We start from the raw sequence: 27,223 nt of genomic DNA on the forward strand, positions 1-27,223 counted from the left end.
GTGTAGCGAGGAAAATTAAAAAAAAAGATTAACTGAAAGATAGTGTTAAATATGCATTGGTCTCGACAAATATGGCCCTAAAGATTATACTCTGCCTCCTCACAATATTATATACATATATGCTGTTGATATTTTTATCACAATCAAAGGAAATTAAATTTGCAAGGTCTGGTTATTACACATTGCTTTGTTGAGGGTTGATCGACATGGATTTTATTCTAAAATCATAATTATCTGTAGTGTTGTGATACAGAAGCAACACATCATCTAATACATGCAATGCACTCGGACTTGCTCTCATATGGTCCTCATTAAAAAGCCTTATTTGACCGCTAATGTGTCACATAATAGTATGGGTAAATCTCCAAAGTAAATACAATAAAAACTAACCATATTAAGCATATAAGAAAATATACGCTGAGATGGTTAATGATATTAACATCGTTATTTTGTCAAATTGGCCTAGAAAGTTGTATGGGAGCGTTGTGAACGAGAGGGTGAATGCACAGACTGACCAGCGAGGATTAGAGGTGGTAGAGGATGTACGGATGCTTTGTAGAATATTTCTGGGAAATACTCAGAGAAACAGAAGGTTTTGTTTGTGGAATTTATGGATCTAGAGAAGATTAATAGAGATCCCTTCTGGAAGGCCTTGCGAATATATGGTGTGGGAGGAAAGGCGCCTGTACGAGTAGGAAGAGAGGAGAGAGAGTGGTTCCAAGTGAAGGTTGGTCTGCAGCAGAGGGGTGTGGTGTCACCATGGCTGTTTAATTTGTTTATGAATGGGGTGGCATCAATAGGTCAAAGGTCACTTTACCGACTACGTTGCAATAGTAAATCGAACTTTGAAACGAGAACTATTTGTTCATCATTGTTTACTGTCCTTTGAGTTATCTTTGATTAACGTTGAGGTAGGATAGTGTTTGGAAGCGAATACCTTTGGTTGGGAGTTGGGTAAAGTTATTTGGTCTGACTTTATTTAATGTAACGCTTTATTTAATGTTACACTGAGTGAGTTGGTGCAATTAGAATTAATCTATCCTCACCTGAAATATTTGCATGTCCTGATATTTGCAAAAACTTTTTGTATTATAAAAGTCGACTGATCAAGTGATATTGAAAAATAGTTGACAAATTATCGTTCGATCCACGTAAGTCTGCAACTAAACCATTGCGTAATAATGATAAAAACTTTATTTTTTATTAGCTTAAGTTCAAGCTTAGCTTCCGCAGAGTAAATTGTGACTACAAATGATAATTTTACCAATAGCAGCACAGAAAATATATGTAGATAATTATACCCAACGTGGTCCTCATTATAGATTCAAAATTACTAATGACAGAAAATGACAATGAGAGAGTAGGAAAATATAAACGAGCAAAATACAATATAAAATGATTTCAATCTCATTGAAATATAGTATCTAAGAGCCGAGCACCGTTGCTAGCATCAATATGGATAATTTGTCAACTATTTTTCAATATCACTTGATCAGTCGACTTTTATAATATGTAGATAATTATACCCAACGTGGTCCTCATTATAGATTCAAAATTACTAATGACAGAAAATGACAATGAGAGAGTAGGAAAATATAAACGAGCAAAATACAATATAAAATTATTTCAATCTCATTGAAATATAGTATCTAAGAGCCGAGCACCGTTGCTAGCATCAATATGGAGGACGTAAAACAATGCAAATAAGATGACCAGCACCAAACGTATTCCAAAAATATGATTTTTTTTTTTTTTGCTTTTGAAAAGAATGTCTTCTGCTGATCATGTGCAGAGCAGACAAAAGAGAATTACAAAATTCCAGAGAGGTCACAGAGTACTTCGATGTAGCGTAAGTACATATTTCATATATTCATGACATAACTGAATATTGTAGAAGATAAGCGAAAGGAAGTGTCAGTATCCAACAATAAATTACATTCTTCAGTAATCTCATATGGGTCATATTAAAACTTTCTTTAGTTCTCAAATTAACAATCTTATGAGTATTATTTTTTCATCATTCTAATCTATTCATATAAATCTATGATATATATATTTATCCGTTTCCATCTTTTTCTCAAGAAATGTAAAATCTTATCCATTTGATCCCTGGTCTTTACTTCCACCACAACAACAATAATGACGAGTGACAAAACAAGTGACTAATTATCAGCTCAAGTTTTACCCTGGAAATAGTAGGTTTATATACATTAAGATATGTTTCTGTGTCAGTTTGTATCAACTTTGCAGCATTTTCATCTGGTGCATCATGAAGTATGGTAACAGGATTTGTATTGATGGAGCTATACAACCAGATTTCTACGATTTGTAGAAATTCCTGGTTTAGTGTCGTCAGTGATATAGTTCTCGAATATATGACTTTGTTTGACAGTGGTAGTATAGTAGGAGAATTATCAGTTTAGGTCCGCCACTCGAGAAGGTTTGCATAGACCCTTCCCTCTCCTATTAGCCAAAATTTTGAGTCGTAATATGCTTACATTAATTTTTTTCTGCTGATGTGGACCACATAGAAATCCTGCTTGTGAGGAAGAAAGGCAGCGGCACGACTGGCTGCTTGCTTTGTCATCCGTTTGTTGACATAAGTTTGTATTTCTGCAGTACAGCCATGGGTGTGACTGGTATATTTCGTTTAGACTGTTGAATGTTAAAGTAAGTCATGACTGCGAGAGAGGCAAGGTTTTTGTGGGTTTTGCTAATTTTTTCAGATGTAAGAACTTTTTATATGAGTGTCCCCATATATTACCAGATGTACATAACCCTCACAACCATTGCCTTGTCTCTGTATCATTCAGTAGAATGCAGTGCTTATCATCATTCAGTAGAATATGATGGTACAAATTACGCTTTCAAAGGTACCTTCGATGTTAGGGTAAACTGAACTTTTACCTTGATTTGATTCACCTGTATTGAGTAAGGTGTTTGTAGTAAGGGTTGAAGGTCAGTGAATATGTGTGATTTATTAAGATAATAGCTTGTGAAACATTTTAATGAATCATCATTACTTGAGAAACTTGGAGGCCAGATGCTTCTACACTTACTGAAAATTTTTCTAGGGTGGTCATGGCAGTAGATGGAACTATGGGGGCTGAGTGAATAAGAAGATGAGTCGTAATTGTCAGAAATATTGTGTTCAGTTTTAGTCACCCTACCTAAAAATGACAGACTAAGTGGAAAGAGTACAGCTTTGAGCTACCAAGATGCCTCCCGGACTGAGAAACAAATCATTTGAGATGAGATTAAACAACTTGAATTTATTTAGCTCAAGAAAGAGAAGGTTAAGAGGTAATCCAGTACAAGTATTCACATGATCAGAGGTTTTGATAATCTTGATCTATCAAATTACCTGAAACTTGATTTGCCTGATTATATTCGTGGTGATGGATACAAACTCTTGGGCAAATGATTTACCTTGAATGATGCAAAGTATTTTCTCCTTAACAGGATTGTTATCAATTGGCGGAATGATTTGCCCAGTAAAGTGGTACAAAGCAGTACTATAGATACACTGAAGAATAGGCTTGACAAGGAGTTTGCCTCAAGTCCATGACTTATTATTTGTGCCTCCTTAGTCAGAAGGAAGATGCAGTTTAATCTATATTTATTGCCTGTTTGTCTTCTAACTTTTACTGCACTGTTCTGTGAGTTTCTGGTATCTTCCACAATCACAAATATCCTCACAATGACCCAATGGTCTGTAGCTGCTTGAATTCATTTTATTATTATTATTATTATTATTATTATTATTATTATTATTATTATTGTTATTATTATTATTATTATTATCATTATTGTTGTTGTTGTTGTTATTATTGTTATATATATATAATTTTTTCTTTTTCTTTTTATTATACTTTGTCGCTGCCTCCTGCATTAGCGAGGTAGCATAAGGAAACAGGCAAAAGAATGGCCCAACCCATCCACATACACATGTATATACATACACGTCCACACGCACATATACATACCTATACATTTCAACATACTCAGATGTATACATACACAGACACATACATATATATACACATGTACATATTCATACATGCTGCCTTTATCCCTTCCCACCGCCACCCCACCCCACATAAAATGGCACCTCCCCTCCCCCCACATGCACGCGAGGTAGTGCTACGAAAAGACAACAAAGGCCACATTCGTTCACACTCAAGTCTCTAGCTGTCATGTGTAATGCAACGAAACCACAGCTCCCTTTCCATATCCAGGTCCCACAAAACTTTCCATGGTTTATCCCAGACACTTCACATGCCCTGGTTCAATCCATTGACAGCACATTCACCATGGTATACCACATCGTTTCAATTCACTCTATTCCTTGCATGCCTTTCACCCTCCTGTATGTTCAAGCCCTGATCAACCAAAATCTTTTTCACTCCATCCTTCCACCTCCAATTTGGTCTCCCACTTCTCCTCGTTCCCTCCACCTCTGACACATATATCCTCTTTGTCAATCTTTCCTCACTCATTCTCTCCACATGACCAAACCATTTCATTACACCCTCTTCTGCTCTCTCAATCACACTTTTCTTTACCACACATTTCTCTTACCCTTTCATTACTTACTCGATCAAACCTCCTCACACCACATATTGTCGTCAAACATCTCATTTCCAACACATCCACCCTCCACCGCACAACCCTACCTATAGCCCATGCCTCACAATCATATAACATTGTTGGAACCACTATTCCTTCAAACATACCCTTTTTTGCTCTCGGACGTAATGTTCTCACCTTCCACTCATTCTTCAACTCTCCCAGAACCTTCGCTCCCTCCCCCACCCTGTGATTCACTTCTGCTTCCATGGTTCCATCCACTGCCAAATCCACTCCCAGATATCTAAAACACTTCACTTCCTCCAGTTTTTCTTTATCCCTAGTGAACCTAATAATCTTGCTGTTATTCACATTTACTCTCAGCTTTCTTTTTTCACTTTCTTTACCAAACTCAGTCACCAACTTCTGAAGTTTCTCACCAGAATCAGCCACCAGCGCTGTATCATCTGTAAACAACAACTGACTCATTTCCCAAGTCCTCTCATCCACAACTGACTGCATACTTGCCCCACTCTCCAAAACTGTTGCGTTCACCTCCCTAACAAACCCATCCATAAACAAATTAAACATCCATAAAGACATTACGCACCCCTTCCACAAACCGACATTCACTGGGAGCCAATCACTTTCCTCTCTTCCTACTCATACACATGCCTTACATCCTCAATAAAAGCTTTTCACTGCTTCTAGCAATTTATCTCCCACATCAAATATTCTTATCATTATTATTATTATTATTATTATTATTATTATTATTATTATTATTATTATTGTTATCATTATTACACAACCGATGACCCTTTTACAGGGTTCCAGCAGCTTCAGTGCTGGACGACATGCAGAAGATGGACTCATTTGAAACATGAAGGTCTTCAACAAGACTACATTATTCCTATCTTTCCAGGATGGTACTGTCTAGTAACCAATTGCACATGGAGTTATGTAGCTTAGAAAACATGAGCAAGCCATTATGGACATGGATAAGACTTCTGATGTACCTTTAAGGGGCAGTGAATAAGATGATTTTTGACCTTATGTAACTGAGTATACATGCTTTAGAAATAATAGTTCCTAAAAGACTTTTATTTGTTCTTTCAGATTTATGATGGCTGGAGGCTTTAGGTACAAGATATGGGACCCACCACTCATCATATCGCAAATAATTACTATGCAGGTACAATATACATGATGTTATAGTGATTTTGGGTCACCCCATGGTGGGTATTAAATCAGTATCATATCCCTTAATAGAAAGTGTCATAGAAAGTGGAACATTGTTTTGGTATGCTCTTCTATCAGCTTTCTTTCTAACAGTTATAGTTACGTACCACCCCATTCTTGAAGCAACTGAATTGAAATTTTTAAAGGATGTTACTGTTGGTCAGGTGTGCATGACTGTATCACTGTGGAAGTAATTGACTGAAAGTGGGGTTTATCTTGCTATTTGACATGGATTGTTAAAAGATAAGAATAGAATGAATAGACAGAAACATGACAGCTGAAGTAGGTAGTGATGATGAAGGTGAATTGAGAAGGCAGTGGATAGGGAAGTTAGTGAATGTGACCAAATAGAAATGGATCAAGAAGATTATGAAGAAACACAAAAGATTTTTTTTGAATATTGAAAGAAGTGAGAAGTGAAGAAAAAGTTGTTTCAAAGAAGAAAATTGAACAACAAAGAGAAAGAAGGAGAAACAAAGTCAGTTGAGAAAAAAAAAAAAAAGGCAAACACTACCTCAGAAGATGTGAATCTAAAATTGTGTGCAGCTATGAACATTTTCTTGTATGCAGGTAGTTATACTACAGTGGAAGCTACCAAACAAAAGTATGGAAAAGAATGATATATGATCTCAGACATCCAGCAGTATGCAGATGTTTGGGTAATGTTTGTAGATGTAGCATCCTCTAGGAATTATGGGAATAGGTAAGGGAAATGAATTATGAGAAACTCAAGGCCAAGAAATTGTTTGAAAATTGCATTGCAATGAGTGGAGAAAGTCAGATTGATGTAAATGAAATGAAAGTTGAAAATGAGTTAGAGATGCAACCAAAGATATGAATGAAATAATGAAAATAGAATGAAAATAATGGAAGATAAGTAAATTAATTATTCCATAAATCAAATATTTGCCATCCTAAATTACTTGTAACACAGTGCACTGAATACAAAAAGAAATTTTAAGCAGGAGGATTAAAGAAAACAGCAGAAAGCCTGGAAAAGTTAGATATGAGAGGTGATAGTGTATGTGAATTCGCAAAGCTTGATAACTGAGAACTCACGACTGAAGACTGAATAGTTTGATTGCCAACCTGTGGGTAACAGTGCAGTTCTTACTGATGTGATGGACAAAACACATTGAAAGAATACACAAGAAACAGATGTAGTGTGATACAGAAACTTTTGAGTTGATAGAGTAAATGCTAAACAAGGAACAGTGTTAATATATGTGCATAGTAAATCCAAAGGAATTTATATGATAAAGATAACCCACAAGCGATATAAACTAATTGCAGTGAATACCTCAACTATAAACACAGAAACATAGTAACATACTGACTACCCAAAATTATGTGAAAAGAATTTTATGTAATTTAATTAAGGAAAAGAGATACTGAAAAGTTAGAATGACTTTGAACTGATAGTAATATGGTCTGGGAAACTTTTTTTTATCTTTTTTTTCTTTTTTTTTTTTTGCTTTGTCGCTGTCTCCCGCGTTTGCGAGGTAGCGCAAGGAAACAGACGAAAGAAATGGCCCACCCACCCCCATACACACGTATATACATACGTCCACACACGCAAATATACATACCTACACAGCTTTCCATGGTTTACTCCAGACGCTTCACATGCCCTGATTCAATCCACTGACAGCACATCAACCCCGGTATACCACATTGATCCAATTCACTCTATTCCTTGCCCTCCTTTCACCCTCCTGCATGTTCAGGCCCCGATCACACAAAATCTTTTTCACTCCATCTTTCCACCTCCAATTTGGTCTCCCACTTCTCCTCGTTCCCTCCACCATCGACACATATATCCTCTTGGTCAATCTTTCCTCACTCATTCTCTCCATGTGCCCAAACCATTTCAAAACACCCTCTTCTGCTCTTTCAACCATGCTCTTTTTATTTCCACACATCTCTCTCACCCTTACGTTACTTACTCGATCAAACCACCTCACACCACACATTGTCCTCAAACATCTCATTTCCAGCACATCCATCCTCCTGCGCACAACTCTATCCATAGCCCACGCCTCGCAACCATACAACATTGTTGGAACCACTATTCCTTCAAACATACCCATTTTTGCTTTCCGAGATAATGTTCTCGACTTCCACACATTCTTCAAGGCCCCCAGAATTTTCACCCCCTCCCCCACCCTATGATCCACTTCCGCTTCCATGGTTCCAACCGCTGCCAGATCCACTCCCAGATATCTAAAACACTTTACTTCCTCCAGTTTTTCTCCATTCAAACTTACCTCCCAATTGACTTGACCCTCAACCCTACTGTACCTAATAACCTTGCTCTTATTCACATTTACTCTTAACTTTCTTCTTTCACACACTTTACCAAACTCAGTCACTATTGAACGGAAAAAGTGAGGAGCAGATTGAGCTATACAGTAAAATATGGAAGAACTGCATTAGGTACAGCAATTCAAAAAAATGATGACTATGCAAGACATTAAATTTCATGCAGGTAAACTTCCTGTGTACTAGAGTCATTTTGACAATGTAGCACCCTTTAAAGACAGTGACAGAAATAAAAACAAGCATGTCATGTCATCATAAATGTAACTAATACTTGATATGGTGGTAGTGGTGGATATACCCAGTGTGTTAGGATGTTGATATTAGGGTCAGTTGTGTTTGGTGGTTGTTTTGTTTATAGTTAGTTTGTGTGTGTGTTGGGGTGGGCAAAGGTTGGTGGGTCCAGGTAGTGTTTGTGTTGGGGTGAGCAAGGCTGGTGGGTCCAGGTAGTGTTTGTGTTGGCGTGGTCAAGGCTGGTGGGTCCAGGTATTGTTTGTGTTGGCATGGGCAAGGCTTGTGGGTCCAGGTAGTGTTTGTCTTGTGGTGGGCAAGGCTGGTGGTTCTAGGTAGTGTTTGTGTTGGGATGGGCAAGGCTGATGGGTCCAGGTAGTGTTTGTGTTTGGGTGGGCAAGGTTGTTGGGTCCAGGTAGTGTTTGTCTTGGGATGGGCAAGGATGGTGGGTCCAGGTAGTGTTTGTGTTGGGGTAGGCAAGGCTGATGGGTCCAGGTTGTGTTTGTGTTGGGATGGGCAAGGCTGGTGAGTCCTGTGTCCAGGTGGATGGTATGTGAAGGAATATCCCCCAGGGAGTCATGCACCCCAGCATCCTCAGGTTTGCCAGCACCACAGATCCTTTCTCCTCAGCACCACCCGGGCAGCAGTCATGCACTAGATGGACTTGATGTTTGGTCATCTACCTGTGTTTCCTCTGCTTGGCCATCACCTGGGTCATGAGTCATGCGGCTCAGCACCCTTGTACTAACTTAGCTCATCCACCTCCTTTGCTTTCTTCCATCTGCATCAATGCATACTACTTCCTACTTCAGTCTTATATAGCAAGAGTAGAGTCTTAAATATTCTTTTTGTGTTTTGTTGAAACAGTTCAGAAATAGCCTCTGTTTTATTAGTTTATTTTGTATACCTCTGAAGTATAGCATTAAAGAACATCTTTACATTCAGCTAAATATGATATCAAGTTTTTTATGTCCTTTATTTAAATTTTTTCAGGCAGTGTATTATGTAGGCCTGGGCTTATGGATAGCTGTACTGGACCTCTTTACTGGCCACCATCGATCACTTGACAGCATCTTCAAATATCAGGTGGGAATAACCTCAGATTGCATTTTGTCTTTTCATGTTCTTGAAGTTTCAGAACCTCTTGTCATCTGGTACTTCCCAAAGTCCAATGCATATGACAGCACCCTTCACTCAGCATTAATTTTTTGTTGCTGATCATGAAGGAGGGAAAATGAGAGGATCTTGACTCCACAAGAATTATCCCAAGTGGAGCCAAGCCATTCTTTTTGGTGTACATTAAAATGTCTTGCATATAAACGTTTAGAGAGCAAAGCCTTGTGGCAGGAAGTCAAATTGTTGAAAAGCTTTACACCAATTTAGAGGTAGGAGGGAAGATACACAAATCATCTAAGTAAAGTTATAAAAGGTAATTTTGACCCTAATGGCTTCAAAATTGGGAGACTTAAGATCTGTAGTTCTTTTACAGTATGCCAAAACACAGCCCATGGAGTCAAAAGAGATTTTTTAAAGAAATTTTAATGTAAAGAGGAGAAGTCTTGGAAAGTTGGGTTTAGAGAGATCACTTGAGGAAGTAGGCATATGGTGTTCAACAGAGGAAAGGTTGTATCTGAGACCGCAAACATTACAGAAATGGACAGAGCAAGATTCTTTACCTAGGAGCTCTGTTGTAAGAGGTGAGGTGGATCCCACTTGCTTGATGGCATTTAAGGAGGAAACTGTTCAGCCCAACATAAATAGTAGCACCATTCCATCCTATGTGCATGGAATCATTTTTTAGACTTGCTTTCATGTGTTTTATGTTAGTCAAATAAGGAAGTATATGGTTTAGAACAGAGGTTTTTGAGTTACATGTTGTCAGGAGTTATGTGGTTGTGGACTGAATTTCAACAGACCATATATAAATGCAATAGAAAGGAAGTATATCAACTTTAGCCAGGGAGAAAACATGTCAGTCACTTCAATGCTGGCTCACTGTATCACTGTCACTGGTCCTCCTGCTGCTATAGACAGTTGTTGTGTGGCAGTTGCTTCTCTATTATGTATAAAGTCTTTTTGGCTTAAAAGTTATTATCATGAAAAAGAATGAAAAAATCAATGAAAATTGGGAGGGAGTTAAATGCAGGAGGAATTTGGAAAATGTGTCTGAATCATGGCATATGAAGGAGGTTCTGAATAAACCATGTTGCTTCACAGTGCAAGGTGCTTTGGTTGGAGATACAGACAGGAAGTTGTATTCTGCTTGCATGAGCTGGAAAGATGTTGATATATTAATGATATTTATTACAGGAGCTTCAGATAAAAGAAGTCCATGGGCGTGCAGTGATGGCAGCATTTATCTTGAATGCCCTCACAGGGTAAGTTCAAGCATTTATTGTTTGTTTATTTTGTTATTACACTGAATGTCTTATTCTCACCTATTGAGTATATCTTTTTTGTTGTACTGACAGTATTGCAAAAAGAATTTTTCTCTCTCTCTCTCTCTCTCTCTCTCTCTCTCTCTCTCTTACGATATACTCTGATTGCCTGCGAATACATAAATTTTGTCTGAGGCAGGGCTAGAGCAAAGTATTCACCTTATATCTTACTTGATTCACAATTTTCATAATATTGCTGTTTTCTACAACCATGCACATTATATGGTTGATGATCCTAGGTTGATGCAGGATTTCCTCTAGCTACATGTTTAATTTTATCAGTTTTATCGTGTTTTATTTTTGCTCCTTTTTTCCCCAGTAGAGTTCTGTAGTTTACTTTATTGAATGCCATAGCAAAGTCAAAAAATTCTCTTTCCTTCGATTGATGTTTCATATGTATTTTGATGATGCATTAGCAGATATGTTGTTCTACTTTTGTTTGATACAGTTATGTGTTCACCTTCATTTATTATTGTTATTAGTGGTTGTGTGTCATTTGTTTCTTGATAATTCGTACAAAAACTTTCATGCAAGGTCTCACTTATGGGTCTATACTTGTTTGATAGAAGTTGAGATAATCATTTGTGTATTGTTAGCACAGCATTTTGTGTACTTTATGTATACCACTGTTGGTTAGGCACTGTTTCATCATTGGTATGAGTGGTGTTGCATTGCTATTTATATGGTTCCTTTGCAGACTTTTAGGTCATCTATTGCTGACATAATTTTATTCTCAGTTGCTTTGCATCTATAAAGGCGTTCTTGTCAAATACTTTATGCATCTCATTGTTAATGTATCCCTTTTATTTTTTGTGTAGCGTACAGATCTTTACTGATACTTTCATGTGGGTCATTCTTATGTCTTTCTCCATCCTTCAATAGTCTAGTTTCATTTGTTTACATTATTATTTGTTTACAAAGAGAACTGATTTTCTTCTTGTTCTTTGTTCCCATAGGTGCAATTTCATTAGTGCCATCATTATTTCCACTTTTCCTTTGGGCTCTTTTATCTTTTACATACTAATTACTGTTTTTTCTTTTCTCATGTATTCATCCATATTTTCCATCTAAGTACTTTCTTTACATATTCCCATTACTTTCCTTTGAATGGAATTGGGACTGCAGCTATTTATTTTATCTGGTCAATAGATGTTGTGTTAAAAGTAAAACTCGTGTCTACTTTTGCTTTAAGAATATTTTTTATTTTTGTATTGTCACTGTGAAAGTTAAGGTCTTTTTGCAGGTGTTCTCATTGGGATGTTGGGGATGGTATAACTGGAAAAGAGGCACGGAAACATGTTTTAGCAACAACTATGTCTTATTGGTAAAGGTCCATAAAGTGAGATAGCCTAGGGACAGTGAGCTACTAGAGTTGCAGGATTATGTTGAAAAAGAGGTAAAGTGAGGTAGGTCAAGAAATATGAGACTGGCTTGGCAGGGGTCATGTGATGCTGATGAGGATGCCAGATGAAGCAGGAGTACATAGAAAAGTGCATGGCTGCCAAGTCTACATGGAGCTCTTGTAGGAAGTGGATGTGGCAGGTATCATGGTTCCTGGAGTTTGTGCAGCTGCCATTTTGTGCTTGGGTTGCAGGAGTGCCATGGGTGTGGCCATAGGTCCCTTGTTCTTACAGCTCTTGCTCATAACAGGTGGAGGCAATGTCTCATGCAAGTCTTGCCAGGGGTGGACATTGTAGATAAGGTGCCACAGCAAAATCTGCCAGGAAGATGAAATGTCTGGAGTCACATTGGGACTTATACTGATGTTTGGAAGTGCCCAAAGAGCCGCTTGAGTCTGGTGTCATATCGCCATGACTTCAGGTACCAGAGTGGTACACTTGTTGTCTGGTGATGAGTTTACTGCGTGACTGCCTTCCTGTGGTGATAGGGTATGAGAAGAGGCAGGAAAGTCAGGTCATTAAAGTTGAAAGTCGCAGGCTGTGACCTCTTTGCATGCTGGTGGACTGGTAGTGGCTCTTACGGGAAAGTTAGGTCATCTATAATTTCAGTGGCATCTTTTCATCTGCCACTGGTGAACATCAAGTATGGATGTCACTGGGTAATATCACAGGGCCATGGGTTGGGCCACCAAGCTCATTTCTCTGGAGATTATTAGGTCAAATGAGATCACCTGCTGTGACCTGCCACCAAGTCATGGAGTCATCACTGAGATTACACTTTGTGGAGCGACAGTATCTACAAGATTTTGCTAACAGGTGGAACTAGCTTGCACTGCTTTCTGTATATTTTCCTTGATGAAAAATTCTGTTTCTCTGCTGCCCTGCATCCTCTGTAATGATAAGTCTGGCTTCAACATATGTCAGTGTTTCTTTTAAATTTTATAAAGCTATTCCATGCATATTTCTTTTTTCCAGGGAGTGGTTTGCGTTGTCTTTCCTTCTTATTTTCAGGGCTTTTGTTTTTATTTTTGTTTTGTATCATTTTGGTATGCAAATATTCTATGATATTGTTGCATATTTAATAAAAGAGATGTAATGAATATTGACCTGAAATATGAAACAGTGAATAATAACACGGCAGGTAAAAGAGAGTAATTGAAGAGAATATGAGACTGTAAGAGAAACAACTCGGTATTGTATGAATATTGTACAGCAAGAGATAGTAACATACTTGACCTTGGCTTCAAAAATGGTGGCCCTCTTCTTAGACAGTTGAATGAGAAAAACTGGAACTCCTTTCCCAAGCCCTACATTGAAGAACACTGAAGGAAAATATGAGCTAAAGCTCATTTGCAAGTACAAGCAGAAAAACAGGTGCAGTGTGTAGCAAATTAGGATCCGTGTAAAAGTTCTGTTAAAGAAAAATAATTTTTGTGTTTATTGATATAAAAGTACATATTTTTTACTAAAAGACATACTCACCCTTGACTGTTTTCATGCATCATGGCATCCTCATGTAGCAACAAGAGGCACATTTTGAGAATGATGAAAGAACTTTGACAGGTTGTGGCATTGGTGTTCATCTCCAAGCTTCCCTCTTTTGCCTTCTCTTCCTCACTTTGTTCCTTCATATCTAGCTTCCTGTCTGGCCAATTTATCTGGTTGTTGATGGATCAGCCTCCCCCATTAGGAGCAGTGTCCCTCAAGGTTCTGTCCTCTCCCCTACACTTTTTCTCCTTTTTTTCAAATATATCCTTTCCACAAATAATCCAATACTCTCATATGCTGCCATTCATCCACATCCTTCAATTCTGCTTCATTTCCTCTAACTGGATCTGCCTCTTGTCTTGACACAGCTTCCTCAGTAAACTCAGACTTGGACAGGATATCTCATTGGGGTAGACAAAATCTTGTTAAGTTTAATGCCTCCAAGACCCTGTTTTTACCCATTTCTGTCGAAAACTCCTCACAACTCTCATCTCTCCTGTGACAGTCCTGTAATTCCAGCTCTTGACTCAGTGAACATACTTGGTAGTGCTGTATCATCCACTCTTTCTTGGAAACCCCACATTACAGGTATAGCTAAATCTGCTTATAAGAAACTGGGTGTTCTGTTTAGATGTCAAAACAACCTCTCTTCTGTACATTTGCTCCCTTTGTACAAGGGATTGATTCATCCTTGTATGGAGTACTGCTTTCACATTTGGGGTGGTTCTAGCTTTGCATCCTTACTTGAAGACAATTGAGTCAAAAGCAGTCCACCTTATAAACTGATGTAGGCTAACTTCCAAACTTGACCCCCTTGCCCTACGCCACGATGTTGGTTCACTTTACCTCTTGTATAAGCATTACTTTAGTTTTTGTTCCAAAAACTGGCTGCTTGTGCACCCACACCACTAGCTTGACCATTAAAGTACTCAGCAAGTTGCTGCATCACATGATTATTGTGTGGCCATCAGCAACTTGAGGGTGGGCTGTTTTGATACCTGCTTCTTTCCCTACTTGATGTGGTCTTTTTTCCGTGACTGGAGCCTTAAACATGAAATAAAAATAGTAGTAAGTCTGGTGCCTCGCTGAGTCTAGCTTATGGACATTTGAGACTGTAGAGAAAGTAAAAACATTGCAGCTTCATCAAGCTCTCTGGGTTTTAGAAATAGAAGAGAGACATCCTTTGATTAGGGAAATGGATGAAATATTTGCAATTTAGATGGAAGATCAAAGTCCAAAACAGACTTCTTTAAGCTCACATATGATCCATGTAAAGGACCTGTATGGCCTTAAAAATTTTTCCTTGGCAGGTGGGGAAAAAATGAGTGGCAGGAATGCTTTATTAGGCCCACTCTGCAGATTTACTGTACAAAAAATTTTCTATGGATACTTTCCAAGTAAATAGTAAAAGAAATTTGTGTATCAGGCCATAACACTTCGTGATATTCAGCAACATACTGTGGTAAATTAGGAGAGAGTCAACATATACCAAATGGAAAAGTGAAAGTAGTGAAGAAAGCTGAGAGAGATTGGAATGATATTTTTAATAACACTAATTTGTATCAACACTGAAAAAACAGTGTAAGTATGCTGTTTAGAGATATAATGTGAAAGAAAATGAAATGTGGTATCCATTAAAGATGTGCATCAGCTCTGATTCTGCAATTCTATTTGAGAAGGTGAAATTGCACTAATTAAGGACCTATAAGTAGAATTCAGTGATTTAACTGCAACAATGAAAATGTTACAGTACTACAATAGCATATTACTACAATACTACAGTATTGATGTACATATGTATATGCAAATCACTAACAGCCCAACAAGTAGAATCTCAGGGGTAGCACTTGTTGGTTCTTGAAACAACACTTTACCAACAAACACTAACCAGAATACATTTCTTCACTGCTGGTGTGGGATACTTGACACCTTCACAGTAAAACATGCCTGTTAACATAATCCTTGTTACAGTTCTTAATCATTATGTTTTAAGGGACCCAACATCATCACTTACACTTTTAGCCATGGTACGTTTTGCCATATTCCAATGTAGGAGACGACTTCATCACTAGCTTGCTTGCTTAGCTTGACAAAAACATTGCCACAACTTGCCTTTAATATTTCATTGTAAATTAGTACTAGATGTGACAGAATGCTTGACTGTTAGAAGATTTCTTTCAAACATGCATTTCATGAATTGAGCCATGATTCCTTTGTCTTGGCAGGTTAGGTATAGCATTTCTGTTAAGTTTTCTATAACGAATATTTTTTGTATGGATGTGAATGAACATGACATATTTTATGAAATTATCTTTTCTGCCATGGAAAGCTGTGTAGGTATGTATATTTGCGTGTGTGGACGTATGTATATACATGTGTATGGGGGGGGGGGTTGGGCCATTTCTTTCGTCTGTTTCCTTGCGCTACCTCGCAAACGCGGGAGACAGTGACAAAGTACAAAAAAAAAAAAAAAATCTTTTCTTGAAATTTTGATTTATCATGTATTGCTGTAAGAAAGTCTCATTTTTTTAAACACTGTATAGATGGAATATTTTTCATTTTAATAGATAATCCACTTGCGTTAACTCTAATATTTTGTAAGAAGAATCTTTTAAGTAATAAAGCTTTTGAATATTTATGACAGTATCAGAAACTTTGGAGCTTTTGGCCAGAAATCCACCCTTTCTTTATTGATACTCTCCAAAATAAATGCTTTTCACGTAAAACATGACATGGAATACATGAACTATCATGAGAGATTGATGGATCTTAAACTTGTCCATGCCTGGCAACAGAATATTCTTGAATTAAAAGCTTCTTTCAAGTAAGAGAAGTATTTAGATCTGTAAGAATTATGTGGAATACATCACAAGGGCACCAAACAAAAAATACTCAAGGATAGTTAGCACTGTATGCATAGTGTAATCATATGACTGAAGTATCAACCAAGACTGCCATCTGTGTTATTAAACCCAGTCTGCTTCGTTCCTTCTCTGCTAAGCAGCAACTTAGATATCTTGCCTTGGTTAGGTTTTGGTCATTGAAGAACCTGCAGCTTAATCTTAGTCATAACTTGATAAGCCTAAATCAGATAATGAAGAAAGTTTGTTCAGAATTTATCAGAATAAAATCCCTAACCAAAGGCTGGATTTTGCCAGGTTTATGTCCCATATACTATGGTTTGATCTGGAGCTTAACCTGATTTATGAATTGAAAAAAATTCCTTCTTTGGCCATGTTACTTATTGCAGATGGTTTTGATATTTTCCAAACAATATTTCCACCCTTCCTTATTTCACTTCCTATAACTGTACTTCAATAAAAGTACTAGAAGTGTTCTATGGATCACTCTTCTATTGTTTTGTAAAAAGAGAAAATGCATATTTATCTCTGTTCTTAGGCCCCTTAATGCTGAATTTTATGATGGGTGTATGTACAATAACTGTAGAACTGTTATGTTATGTACCATAACTAAAGCATATGTATATCAATCCTATACATCCTTCGAATTGAAATTATTTTGATAAGCAGAGTAATTTTTTCTCAGCAAAGTGAACAGTATATGTAGATTGAAAGATACTGCACACCTTTATATAGTAATTGATAGTAACTTTGGGCATGTGCAGTGAAATTATTTTTTATGTGAATGTAGAGGTCTTAGAAATGGTAATCCCTCTTGACAGTGCACCTCAGCATGCAAAATTGAAAGTTAAGAAGTATAAATACTGGCGTGGAAGCTCACACTAACTTTAGGACATTGAACTTAAGTTGAGGATGTTTGTAAGTGAAAGCATCTCCCCTTTCCATTAATGCTGGATCTCAGGGAGTATTTTGTGATCTTTTATATTCCTGTAGACTCCTGAATAAAAAAGATTTTGTGAAACTGGGGGCAAACCTTTTGGTTTTTGCTGTATTTTTGTAATATCTTTCATGAAATGTATATTTTTTCAGGTCACTAGGACTATGGAAGGTCGTTCAACGTACAAAGCAGTGTTTAGACTTTACAGTAACTGCCCACTTCCTGCATTTGGTGGGCTGCTGGTTTTATAATGGTCATCTTCCTTCACAGCCCTCAGTGTGGCTTCTCAATCTTGTTACCATTACATTAATGTGTGTTTTAGGTGAATATTTGTGTATGAGAACTGAGATGCAACACATTCCAGTGATGAGTTCAAAAGTGGATTTGTAAGAAAATTTATATGTTTCTCTGCATTTGTAGTATTTTTTAACTGTGTAGCTGGAAGAAAGATTAGTGATATAAATGACAGAATATAACTAAGGTGTCATTTTCCATTCTTAGGGGAAAAGGGTAGTGGAGCATTCAAAGACAGTGGCCCATGTCAGGCTAATGCCTGGTGACTTTTAACAAATTTAATTCGTGTATGCTTTCTTTGCCCATTTAATCTTAAGGTGATTAGTAGATAACTTGTATATCATTACAATGGATTTTGATGTTACTGTAAATAGAATTACATAGAAATTCTTCATAGTGTGGGAATGTAATCAGAAACCAAATATCATAATTTTTGATGTTGATTGTAGATAATGTTCCATGTTGATAGCCTGTGAATATTACCAGTAAGGTGAGAGGAATTAAGGAGATTGATAATGTATCTTTCATTGCAAAATTTTGAGGATAGGAAATAATTAAATCATCTGAAGATTCACCTTCCCAATCATTTTTCTAGGATATTTAGGCTCTGGGTAGATTAAGTTTGGTTAGTTTTGTAACCTACCTTAACCAAACTCACCCACCTTAATGGAACATAACCTAGGAAAGTGGAGGTAGGAGAATCTTTAGGTGATCCTAACAGCTTTTATTGTTCTGAATAGTGTCTGGAGAAATGTCATTATTGTCATTACTTATAGAAAAACCACTAATGAAAATTTTACAAGAAAATTAAAGTGCATATGAACTAGACATGAAAGATATGCATATTCATATATTTGTAAGGAAGTCAGGAAATTTTGATCTCTTTAGTTAACGGTGGGCTGCAGACACAAACTTGTTGGTAATGGCAGATGGACACCATTAGATAAAAGCTAAACTGCAAGATCAAAAAGATTGTTCTATTCTCAAGTAATTGGCTTTCAGAATCCCTTTAGTGAGGAGCCATTTATAGGTGATTAACCAAACTAAAGTAAGAGATTCTATGTGAGCTTAACATCTAACCCACTCCCAAAGGCACATCCATACCATGTTCATGTAGTACTACACACCTTTTGTCATATTTGACACTTCCACCTCAGAAGATACTTTCCATCATAATGTAAATGCGTGTATCATTAGTTTAAGAAGACAACTTGATTACCTCCCAGAAGATTGAAATGCAAGACAGTAACATGCAATATTAACATCATGGGCATTGTGTTGTTTCATGCCTTGATTGTCTTTGGTCTTGTAATAAAGCATTAGAACATGCTGACATGAGAAGGCCTATGAAAGACATTATTACTCACATTTAGTATTTCATGTGAAAGTTTCAGAACATGCTAAAGTGAAGTATGCAAATACATTACAAATAAAGTTTGGTACAGTATCAATTTTTTCGTCCCATTTGGTCTGACATGCTCGAACTTTGGTGCATTTTTCTTCAGCATCACTTTTATCATAAGATGTAAGAAAGTTAATGATAATGATGTGCAGAATTATCATTTAGTTAGCAGTCCTCTGCTGTTACTTCCTAATGATGTTAAGAGCTTGTTGAAGTATAAGGTAATGTCTTCTTTACCATCATAGTGCTTTACATTTTCCACAAAAGCAGTCAGGTTCACATCATGCTGAAATGATACGAGCTTCAATTTATGCTGATTATGATTTGGTTACCAAGCTAATTATTAGTCAAATTTATAGCACCAGCATATATATTTGATGTTATCTTGTATAAATGATTAGTTTCCCTGCATGAAAGGAAATGAAATTCAAGAATTCTTAATTTTGGGAGTAGGACCTGCTATACATGCTTATGGAAGCTGCAGGAATCGTTTGCAATCTTTATAGGCATTGATTTTAGATTGCCCTTTCCTAGAAGCCAACTGGTCCATAGATTTTTTGCTGGGTATGAAATATTTCCCTTCACCATCACTTATTAGGGGTGGTTCAGAAAGAGAAGTTATGATAATGTACTACCTAGAAGCAAAATGTTTCTCAGTGAGACTATACTCCCATTCATCAGTTGATGATAATGCTTCCTCATTGAAGATGACTTTTCACAACAACAGGAAGAGGAGCACAGCAACACCTGTTGGTTGTATGAAATAGGATAATAGTCTCTTATCATGTATCTCCTGGCAAATTTTTACCTTACATTTATCATGGCATTCATCAGGTAGGCCTCTTTTGGTCAGGTCAGGGCTGAAAGTCCTTGTAACTCACACAATTATAAAATGGACAGAGCTATTTTATAACTACATTTCTCATAGGCTGAATTTTTATTACAATATGTAAGTGTAGTACTATACCCTAACTCTATGAATTTATGGTTGGTTAGTTTGTGTAAATTTCATGGCATGTTGACAATAAAATGTATTCAGAAAGGTACTGATAATTTTTAAAGCTAAGGAATAGGTGCAAATAGAAACTTACTTTTAGAATGAATGGGACATATGAGATCTTATGGAAAAAGCATGTGGAGAAAAATATCTATTTGCAATGAACAGAATTTTCAGAAAGGATCATGCGTGTCACCTATACAGATTAGGAGATATGAAAAGGAACTAATTAGAATGAAATGCCTCAGGGCTAATAAAACTGAACAAACTGTTAGAGCAAGAGTGTTTGCTGTATTTGTTGCTGTATTTGAAATAATGTTCTTAAAACAAAATTTTTTGTGTGAAAGCTATTACCAAGAACACTGCTGAGTTGTGTTGCCCCGTACAATACAGTATATCAGTTTATTGAAGTTAGCTTTATTAATCATTATTCTGAGATATCTTTTTGGCAGTGTTTCTTCCAAGTTTGATATTTGGTAATAATGATAATTTCAAATTTTGATGTGTCTAATTTTGAGTCTTTTGAAGAAATACTGCATAAAGATTTTGTAATAAAGTATCAGAGCAACTCATTGTTCTGAATTACACTGCTGTCCTTTTGACTAGATGTTGGTGACATGTAACTATTATTGTTTATACCAAAATGTGAGAGCAAAAGATACCCAGAAGGCAATCCCATGTAGAAAAGAAAAAGGGATAATTCTGTCATGTTTTTATCAAATTATAGTATTTATTTATTTATTTTGCTTTGTCGCTGTCTCCCGCGTTTGCGAGGTAGCGCAAGGAAACAGACGAAAGAAATGGCCCAACCCACCCCCATACACAATGTATACACACACGTCCACACACGCAAATATACATACCTATACATCTCAATGTACACATATATATACATACACAGACACATACATATATACCCATGCACACAATTCACACTGTCTGCCCCCATTCACTCCCATCGCCACCTCGCCACACATGGAATACCTTCCCCCTCCCCCCTCATGTGTGCGAGGTAGCATTAGGAAAAGACAACAAAGGCCCCATTCGTTCACACTCAGTCTCTAGCTGCCACGCAATAATGCCTGAAACCACAGCTCCCTTTCCACATCCAGGCCCCACACAACTTTCCATGGTTTACCCCAGACACTTCACATGCCCTGATTCAATCCACTGACAGCACGTCAACCCCGGTATACCACATCGATCCAATTCACTCTATTCCTTGCCCTCCTTTCACCCTCCTGCATGTTCAGGCCCCGATCACACAAAATCTTTTTCACTCCATCTTTCCACCTCCAATTTGGTCTCCCACTTCTCCTCGTTCCCTCCACCTCCGACACATATATCCTCTTGGTCAATCTTTCCTCACTCATTCTCTCCATGTGCCCAAACCATTTCAAAACACCCTCTTCTGCTCCCTCAACCACGCTCTTTTTATTTCCACACATCTCTCTTATCCTTACATTACTTACTCGATCAAACCACCTCACACCACACATTTTCCTCAAACATCTCATTTCCAGCACATCCACCCTCCTGCGCACAACTCTATCCATAGCCCACGCCTCGCAACCATACAACATTGTTGGAACCACTATTCCTTCAAACATAACCATTTTTGCTTTCCGAGATTATAGTACCAAATTATAGTACCAAAGTAAATTCTCAGTGGTATACCACTTGCAAGAGGACCCTGACATTTTCTTAAACTGATCTTCTAGATTTGATGTAAGACTTACTTGTTGGTATACTCAGTAAATATCTTGTGATATAATTGACTGAGTTATAATGTCACTGAGCTCAGCCATTTGTTCTTTAAGCTATTTCAGTGAGACAAGAAATGCAAACAGGTATGAAAGAAAGAAATTAGTACAGTACAGGAACAGAACTTAGGTGGTGTTTTGTGAAATGTTTTATTGGAATTTACTTTTGATTTACCTTAATGAAGAATCTCTTGAGATTTTTCCGGATAAGAAATATGCTTAAGAGGTATAAATTCAATAAGATATGAAGTGTCCTCATTTTTAGTTGAAGGAACTTTTTTTGATAATACAGGGAGTGAGAAGTTTGTTCACTTGTAGGGGTTATATGAATGGAGAATACATCATATAAGAAGTAAAGACTTGCATAATTTTGTAATCATCCCAAAGCATATTCACATGTATTTGTAGTTATATTATAGCCATAACAGTAACATGTATACTTTGAGACATGCATGGGTATTGTGTTCTGTAATAGAAAGAATCCATTGTAATTTTTTGTACCTGATTAAAAACTAAAGTTACATACTATTATGACACCAAAATAGTTATCATTGACACCCATAACATAAAGTGCCAAATTGAGTGGCCATTTAGAACTTAGTAATTATGAGCTAAGTAGACTGATTCTCCAATCAGGAATTACAGTACCTTGAAGTGCTACATTGGCTTCACAGATTATGCAAGGTGTTCAGACCTTACAAAAAGCTTGCATGATGCTCATTCCATAAATATTCTCTGTCCTTGTAAGGTTTGCAGTATGCACAGGATTCACAAGTTTTGCTGGTTTTTCATAAAACAACCTTTTACACTAATGCTAAGAAGTAAGCTTATGATTCAAGAAGTTTGTTATCACTGCTGCTCACAGCTTTAACCCTGTGGGAGGGTTTTGTTATAGGTAGTTTGCTAGAAGAGAGAACAGTACCTATATGTTGATTACCAACACATTTCAGCTAAGGTTTTGATTACTTGGTTGTCTTATGTCATTTTAAACAGTCTTAAATTTGCTACTCTCTAGGGATGAAACATATGGCCTGGCCATGTAGCTTGTGCCTGTGATTGCCCATGTGTCCTACTTCTGTTCAAAAACCAAAGCTTTTTTTCTGTTGAAAAAAAATGCATCGAAACAATAAGTCATGAATGTAGATGATTGTTCTAACCCATCCAATTATCATCACATTATTTTGACCTCTACTATTTCCAAAGTATTTGAATTACATATCCTTAAATATAAATCTCATATTCCTCTTTCTGATCATCAAAATGGCTTTCACAAGACAAGATTGACTAATGGTATCCTTTTGTTTCTTACTAATGTGTGGGCATCCTCTCTGACAAAAAGATTGGAGAATCATATGGTGTGACCCCTGATATATTCAGTGCTTTTGACAGGCATCATGGTCTCATCTCCAGGATCCCCTCTTTTGGTTTCCCTCCTGTACTATGTTTACTCATATCTCACTTCCTATGTGGCTTGTCTGTCTCTGTAATTGTTGATAGATCACCATCCCCCTCTTTCCCTATCAGTAGTGATGGCCGTTAGGATTCTGTTTTGTCTGCTACACCTCTACTCCCATTGATCAGTGATACCTTTTTTTCAACAGATAACCAGTTTCACTCATACAGTGATGACTCAACAAGTGCATTTTTCCAGTTCCTTCAAATCCACTTCATCCCCTCACTTGATCTGCTTCTCATCTTGACAAAAATACCTCTTTAAAATTGGATGTGATATCCTAGTTGAACAGATGCACTTTTGTTAAATCAAATTCCTCATAAAACCCTGTTCCTACCCATCCCATGAAAGGCCCTTACAACTTCCTCATCCCTTTTGATTAATCTATAATTCTACCAGTTAACACAGTAAATTAACTTGGTATCTCTGTAACAGCTAAACTATCTTGGAAACCCTACATTATGTAAATAGCTAAGTCTGCTTAAAAATTGGGAGTCATGTACAGATTTGAAAATTCTGATCTTACTTGTATCTCTGATTATACAAAGAAGTTGTGCTCTTACTTCTGGGAAGGTTCCAGCTCTGTGTTCATACAAGACAGAGTCATGTCCAAAGCAGTCCATTGCCTGGGTATTGGGAGGGTTAGTGACGCCTGCACAGTGAGCAAGCACGTATGTGGTTGACAAGTTGCACTCTTCTGACCCAGGTAGCTTTTATTTTTCTGCCTCACCCACATGTGGATTACTGGCATTCTATCCACAAACACACAATCTCTCCTTGTCATACATAACACTTGACAACATTTAACTTACACAGCTGGGCACTATGTGCTCACCTTGCCTTTTGGCAAAATGTTGAGAGCAATAGATAGAAGTATTAGGTAGGTACATTTAGGCAGGAGCATTAGGTAGAAGTACATAGTTGGTAGGACTATGAAGTGGGAGCATTAGGTAGTAGTCAGTAGGAACATTTCAAAAAAGCTTCTGCAAAAACTGCTAGATTTGCCCTCTGCCAGTAGCCTGTTGAGGGTGAGGCAAAAAGGGCTAAGAAGCAGCCCAGGAGTTCATTGGTTATATAGACAGTATTGCTGTGGACACCCCCTTGAGGGAGTTCCAGTTAGGAACAGGTCATCAGAGATATAGAAAGATAAAAGCTTTCTGATAATGATACTGACTTGCATTCGATGGATAATTTCTCCATTACCTTAAACGTTCTTCACGGAGGAAATTATATTAAGCATTGTAATGATGCTAACATAGTAAAAGATTTTGGCTTGGGTTTAAAGCCTAACTTAATTATTTTGAATATGTAAACCAGTAAATGTATCTAAACTCTTGATACCTTAGAAGATTCCTTTTGCTAATAGTAAAGCCTTGCCATATTTTTTAATACAGTAGTCCTTTTGTATTGAATTAGACATGCACTTCATATGTAGAAACATTGTATGGTAGACTTGATGAGGAGACATTGCACATCCCATACCATGCTGATGCACAGGCTTCAACAGATAACATTCCATACAAAGACAAAGTTCCTTGTTTGATAACAAAAGACGCTGGTTATACTGTTATAAAGGTTACACTAATTAGAGGTGACCCCTTCTGTGTGATACAGAACATATGGTCTAGTGTTGATGTAGTAGGAAAGTGGTAAATCCTATAAAGGAACAGTTTTGCTAGAGGACAAGACTCTCCTCTCTCTCTCTCTCTCTCTCTCTCTCTCTCTCTCTCTCTCTCTCTCTCTAAAAATGCTAGTATATAGCCAGAAAGTAGAAAAGAAAGATATTCTATTATTTATGCATGGCAACAAATTGAAAGTGTAAAGGAAAATGTAGCAAACCTGAAAGTCACTCAATAGGAAATCTTTTTTTAAACCTTCAAGAAAACCATGGAACATACCAAAAATTTATCAGAAATAATGTGCAATAGCCCACCCTGTAAGCTAGCACGATTACTCATTTTACAGCCAAGAGAAATAAGAAGTTGCATTGAACAAATACAGAAACGTTTAATAGGAAACTTGTCATATGGTTGAAATCAGTCCCAGGTGAACCAAGAATCAATAATTATGTAATACTGGTGGCAGCAGAGAAGAATCCTGATACATCAGGCAAGATGTTGGTGAACACTTCACACTAGCTGTGCCATTTTAGCTAACTCATATGTAATGAAGGTGACAGCTTAGAAGAACAGTTTTATTCAAGGAAAACACAAAGTTAGCACTTTACATTAGCCATGCCATTTTGGCTTGATTTTGGTACTTGTAGGTAGTATTGTCTCTTTCTTTATGTGACAGCTTCATATTTACCTTATGTTGACTTTACTTTTTATTGTTGTTACTTTACCTGATGGAACTAAGTACAGTGTGAAGCCATGAATTTCAGTGTTATTAAAGTTTCACTCTGTTATGTGTAGTAAACCCTGCATTTTATTTGCTGTATTTCATTTGGCCAATATTGATTGCTGTAGTATTTATATTTTTCCTTTTCAGGACATTTTATCTTACACTATTTTATGATATTTATAGACCTGTAGGTGCTTAACTCTTTATATAATTGTAGTTGTTTAGCATTTGATATACTGTTGCTATCTACTTTGCCTGAAGTACCTTTTACAATGTATTCTTCAGACTTTTATATTAGGTATAAGAAAATATTATTTCACAGACAGATGAGAAAAGTAACTTATTGGCCAAAGCAGCCTGTATGGTGGTTAATGTCTCCCATATCTTACTGGCTCTGACAGCAGTGTAAATTATTGCAAATTTGAAGAAGAGTAACAGTTGAATATTACTATACAGCAAATCTAGTCTAAGTTCCAAAAAATGGCTGGAAAAGCTCGTGTTCCAGTCTTTATTATATATAACTTGTTAAGACCAAATTTTTTGTTGTTCTAAAGATGTAGTGTAGAACATTTCTTTACATTCGAATGATTATAAAATTGTACGCTACATCTTTTAGAATTATCTCACCTCATCTGTTTATGATCACATATTCATTCATATACTCAGTTGATTATGTTTTCTTGTTCTTGTACTGTATTTGACACAAGAGTAGTTCAGTTCATAAAGACTATGCTTTCTAGAAAGAAGATTAAGATTTGGTGTTTGATTAAGCCTAAACTTATGAAGAAACTGTATGATGCTCTATATGTTTTTCCATATAAGCATAGATTCACTCCAGATCCTGAACATGATTATTTTTTTCTTTCCATCATACCTTTGTTGTTCCTTATACTCTTTTTCTTTAACCTCAGGTACATTGTTCATAGCTTTATTGATGTTTATATCTACAACGCCCTGTTCAAACCAGAGTGCATTCTTATTCTGGTCAATAAGTTGAGGGCCAGATTTAAAGGTGATGGTGCCCATAGTTATCCTGTAATTAGTTATTGCACATCTCATCATGTTCATTATAAGCCCAAATGGCAACGCTTAAGAATATGTGTTTTGACAATATTTAGAGAAAAGAATCTGTTAAAGGCATTAAATAATCTATAATGATGCCTCAGCTGTTAACTTAAGTAGGTAGGTGGGTTACCTAATTAGAATGAGAGAATTAGAAAACTGGAAATGTTTTATGATATGTATGATATAGCAGTGGTTGTAAGAAATAATGAGTATGAAGTTTAACAATCTGTTAGGTGAATCTTGGCACATTTTAGCTTGAAGGGGGGGGGGGTCCGGAAAATATAGGATAACACAAAGAATGGACTTCCTCCTTTAAATTAATCACAACTAATATAGCATCATATCAATAGCAAAGGTGCAGCTGAAAGTTCATATGTAGTTTCTCATTCGGAAAAGTAGTTAGATATCAGTAGAAATTATG

The 27,223-nt window shown here is 36.9% G+C and overlaps 1 protein-coding gene across 3 annotated transcripts; it reads left to right on the top strand.

The window, feature by feature from the left end:
* The first annotated feature begins 1,715 nt into the window (after positions 1–1,715).
* Sys1 (Sys1 golgi trafficking protein) lies at positions 1,716–26,491 on the top strand. 3 transcript variants are annotated; one of them, XM_071671799.1, is made up of 6 exons: positions 2,115–2,195; positions 5,399–5,498; positions 5,689–5,764; positions 9,355–9,447; positions 10,672–10,739; positions 17,638–26,491. In XM_071671799.1, the coding sequence occupies exons 3-6, from the start codon at positions 5,693–5,695 to the stop codon at positions 17,873–17,875; spliced, it is 471 nt and encodes a 156-aa protein (XP_071527900.1). In that variant the 5' UTR covers positions 2,115–2,195; positions 5,399–5,498; positions 5,689–5,692; the 3' UTR covers positions 17,876–26,491. The 3 variants fall into 3 exon arrangements, with proteins under 3 accessions (XP_071527898.1, XP_071527899.1, XP_071527900.1); XM_071671797.1 differs by lacking the exons at positions 2,115–2,195; positions 5,399–5,498 and adding an exon at positions 1,716–1,849; XM_071671798.1 differs by lacking the exon at positions 5,399–5,498 and having other exon boundaries at positions 2,087–2,195.
* The last annotated feature ends 732 nt before the right edge of the window (positions 26,492–27,223 follow it).

Source organism: Panulirus ornatus, chromosome 17 (assembly GCF_036320965.1).
Source record: "Panulirus ornatus isolate Po-2019 chromosome 17, ASM3632096v1, whole genome shotgun sequence".
Lineage (NCBI taxonomy): Eukaryota > Metazoa > Arthropoda > Malacostraca > Decapoda > Palinuridae > Panulirus > Panulirus ornatus.